We start from the raw sequence: 2,975 nt of genomic DNA, 5'->3' as shown, positions 1-2,975 counted from the left end.
TATCTATCTATCTATCTACATTAAAAGCGCTGATGTGTTTTATTTTGAAACCTCTGACCGGAAGCGTGTGCAGTTATCACCTGGCTTGACGCGGGTTAATTACAAGTTGTTCCAAGGTAAGTTCCTCCTCCAATCCTCTCCCTGTGTGTATGTGTGTGTGTGTTTTTTGCCTTCGTGGGGTTGGGGTGCGAGTTGTGAAGAGCCACGGCGGCGCAAACGTGCGAAGAGAAACAAACGTTACAGAAATGTATCTTCATACCCTCTCTCCTCTGAACACCGAGTGAATTGAACACTTTTTTTGTTGTTGTTGTAAATTATTATTTATTTGGAGGGGTTTCCGGCGAGCGACGGACGATCATGTTGGCGTCATGTAGCCTCAGCTCTTCGGACTTTGGAAAACAAATCGGGTATTGTCGGTGAATTCTCGGGAGATGGCAGAATAGTTCGACCTGCGCCAGAAACCGAGCCCTCATAAAGCACTTTGAAGAAACAACAGGCGAGGTAAGTTCAATCATGACGGACACACACACACACATATATATATGTATATATGTATGTATGTATATATTTAAAATAAAATGTAAATTTAACCGCGCTGTAATGTCTCCATCTGCGTGTAACACTCAGTATTTTCGGTAGACGTGGAGAACTTTTGGCTCATTTGTAGGAAAAGGTGTCGTGACGAGCTCTCAAAAGAAAACCTGTCTCCCTCTGAGCTTTTCTCCCCCCCCCCCAAAAAAAATATTGGCCTGTCTTATTATTGAATCCACACACACACATACATATATATTTTATATCTTCTCCTGGCGAAGCTTTGCGTGAACACAGCGCATCCGGAATATAGATAATATGTAGCAGAGGAGTGGCCTGTTATTTTACAAGTGACCGCGGCACAGAGATGTTTTGATGAGTTGCTGATGAAGGCTGAAAGACACGAAATAAACTAGAACGTCTTCTGAGTTTGTTTTGTGTGGTTGTAAATCTTATATTTCACAATCACAATCACAATCAAGCAACTAGTTGGGAGAGTTTTTTCTTTCTTGTCATGCAAACAAGTCTTTGGGAGGGTCGTTCCTGCCTGATCGTGTGTCTCATCATCCCATGCTGAGCACTTTTAACATCACAATCAGTCCTGGAGGAGGAGGAGGAGGAGGGGAGAAGAGAGAGAAACACTGGGGGAGAACACTCTTTATTTAGTTTGTGTTCATTTTGAACTAGAAACACCAATATAGTTCTAGATAGAAAAGGTATTTTGCTGAGAAACAACCAGGACCCAAAAAACAGGAAACCTGATTTTAGGACAGTTGGGTGTAAAAAGCCAGTAGACCTGCTGATGAGAAGGTGAAAACTTCATCACAGAGGTGTTAATGCTCGCTGAAAAACCCTCAGAGATAATGGTTCAGATTAAAGAACGTGTGAACGGCGGATGTCTCACGCTGAAGTGTTCTTCCTCAGAATCAACTCATTGTGCTCTCACGAAATTACATTCCCACATACTAATCAGGTTTTTCCTTCAGCCGGCAGCCCCGAATGTCTGGGGAGCACTTGATTGTGCATTTGTTGTTGCTGTGTGCTTGAACGCAGCCCAGCCAGACTCCCTTCTTTTTTCTTTTTTTTTTTTACATTTTGGGATTGCATTCATGGGGTCACGCCTTCACCATTCACCAAACTCGTATGCATGACAATCGGATAGCATGTGCTGTAATGGGCTTTGCAGACGGTTTAATCAATATGGATTGACCACTCGGACGTGGATTTGGACCACCAGTTGAAGTGCAGTCGTCGTTTACATCAACGATTTCTTGCCCCGAGCAGGGAGTGGAGACGTACTGGAGATGAAAAGGCCGTCCCGGTTAGGGGTAGTTAGTGTTTGTGTGCTTGGTTGGTGATCTGGAGAATGTAACCCCCCCCCTCAGCTGACCAGTCACTGGGGTCGGGCCTCTTTCGCTGGGCGCCTGGTGCTCCCATTGGAGTCTGGCTGATAGTGGACAGATAAAGGGCTGCAGACAGTCTGGGCTGATGTGGTTCAACTGTATGGAGATCCAGTTGTGGTAACTTAGTCCTCAACCAGGCAGGAGGTTATCTTCCCCGAGACTAACAATGCATTCCCAACAATAGCACTGGTTTGGGGTGTCTCTTCTTGGCCAATATTATAAATTAAAAAAAAACTACAGAGGACAAACCCGAATGTTTTCCTTATTTATCTTCTTTTTCGATTTATGATGCCTGGAGGTATTTATGTTGTTGCACATGTTTTTCTAGTGCTGGTGCTGAAACAGTCAGTCAGTCAGTTAGTTGATCGACACAAAATCCGTCAGCAACAGGTCTGATCGTTGATGAATCCTTTTTTTATTGTTAAGTCTATAAAACGTCTGACCAACGGCCCATAATAAGTTTATTATCACATACAACAAAGAAAATATTCACAACTGATAGGCTGTAGCCGACCGAGCAGTTGATCAACTAATGGTTGTTCTTATAAAGTCATTTATATACGTTGGTTTCCCCGATATTGATTATATGCTTTATACTTGTCTTTGTGTTTTGCTACCGTGTCTGAAGATTTCAGCTTGGACTGTGGGAAAAGTCTTACCAGCATTTAAACTTTTTTTTCCTAAGACTTTGGGTTTATCGCAGTCCTCGTTCAAGTTTTCATTTCCACACTCCTGAATTCTTTGGCCGCAGATGTCTTGGCCTCTTCATCCGTGCACTGCTGCAGTGGTTCTTTCCGGTGGACAGAAAGTGTATAATTTTCCCACAGAGGTCTGAGCAGTTTCGAAAAGCAAGCGTATTAGAAGTTGAAGTATTGATGATGTAGGCCTGAATAGCAATCATTTCTGTGTGCACAGTAATTTGGTTGTCAGAAGCAGCTGGCAGTTTGGGCTGGAACAATATGCACGTGGAGAGAGAGGGCTCCAAAAGAACCCTGAGAGAGTGTGGCAGGGGGTTGGGTGGTGTGTTTGTGTGTGTGTGTG

The 2,975-nt window shown here is 43.6% G+C and overlaps 1 protein-coding gene across 1 annotated transcript in view; it reads left to right on the top strand.

The window, feature by feature from the left end:
• The first annotated feature begins 1,678 nt into the window (after positions 1-1,678).
• LOC118339002 (activin receptor type-1-like) overlaps positions 1,679-2,975 on the top strand; it is a 23,556-nt gene continuing 22,259 nt past the window's right edge. The window contains 1 exon segment of the mRNA XM_035676506.1: positions 1,679-1,852. Within this exon segment, the coding sequence (XP_035532399.1) occupies positions 1,836-1,852 (17 nt within the window). The 5' untranslated portion in view covers positions 1,679-1,835.

Source organism: Morone saxatilis, unplaced genomic scaffold (genome assembly GCF_004916995.1).
Source record: "Morone saxatilis isolate NCDOM2014 unplaced genomic scaffold, NCSU_SB_2.0 Contig5, whole genome shotgun sequence".
In the NCBI taxonomy this organism is placed as follows: domain Eukaryota; kingdom Metazoa; phylum Chordata; class Actinopteri; family Moronidae; genus Morone; species Morone saxatilis.
The sequence above is the reverse complement of the archived record's forward strand: the minus strand, read 5'-3'. Positions and strand labels throughout refer to the sequence as shown.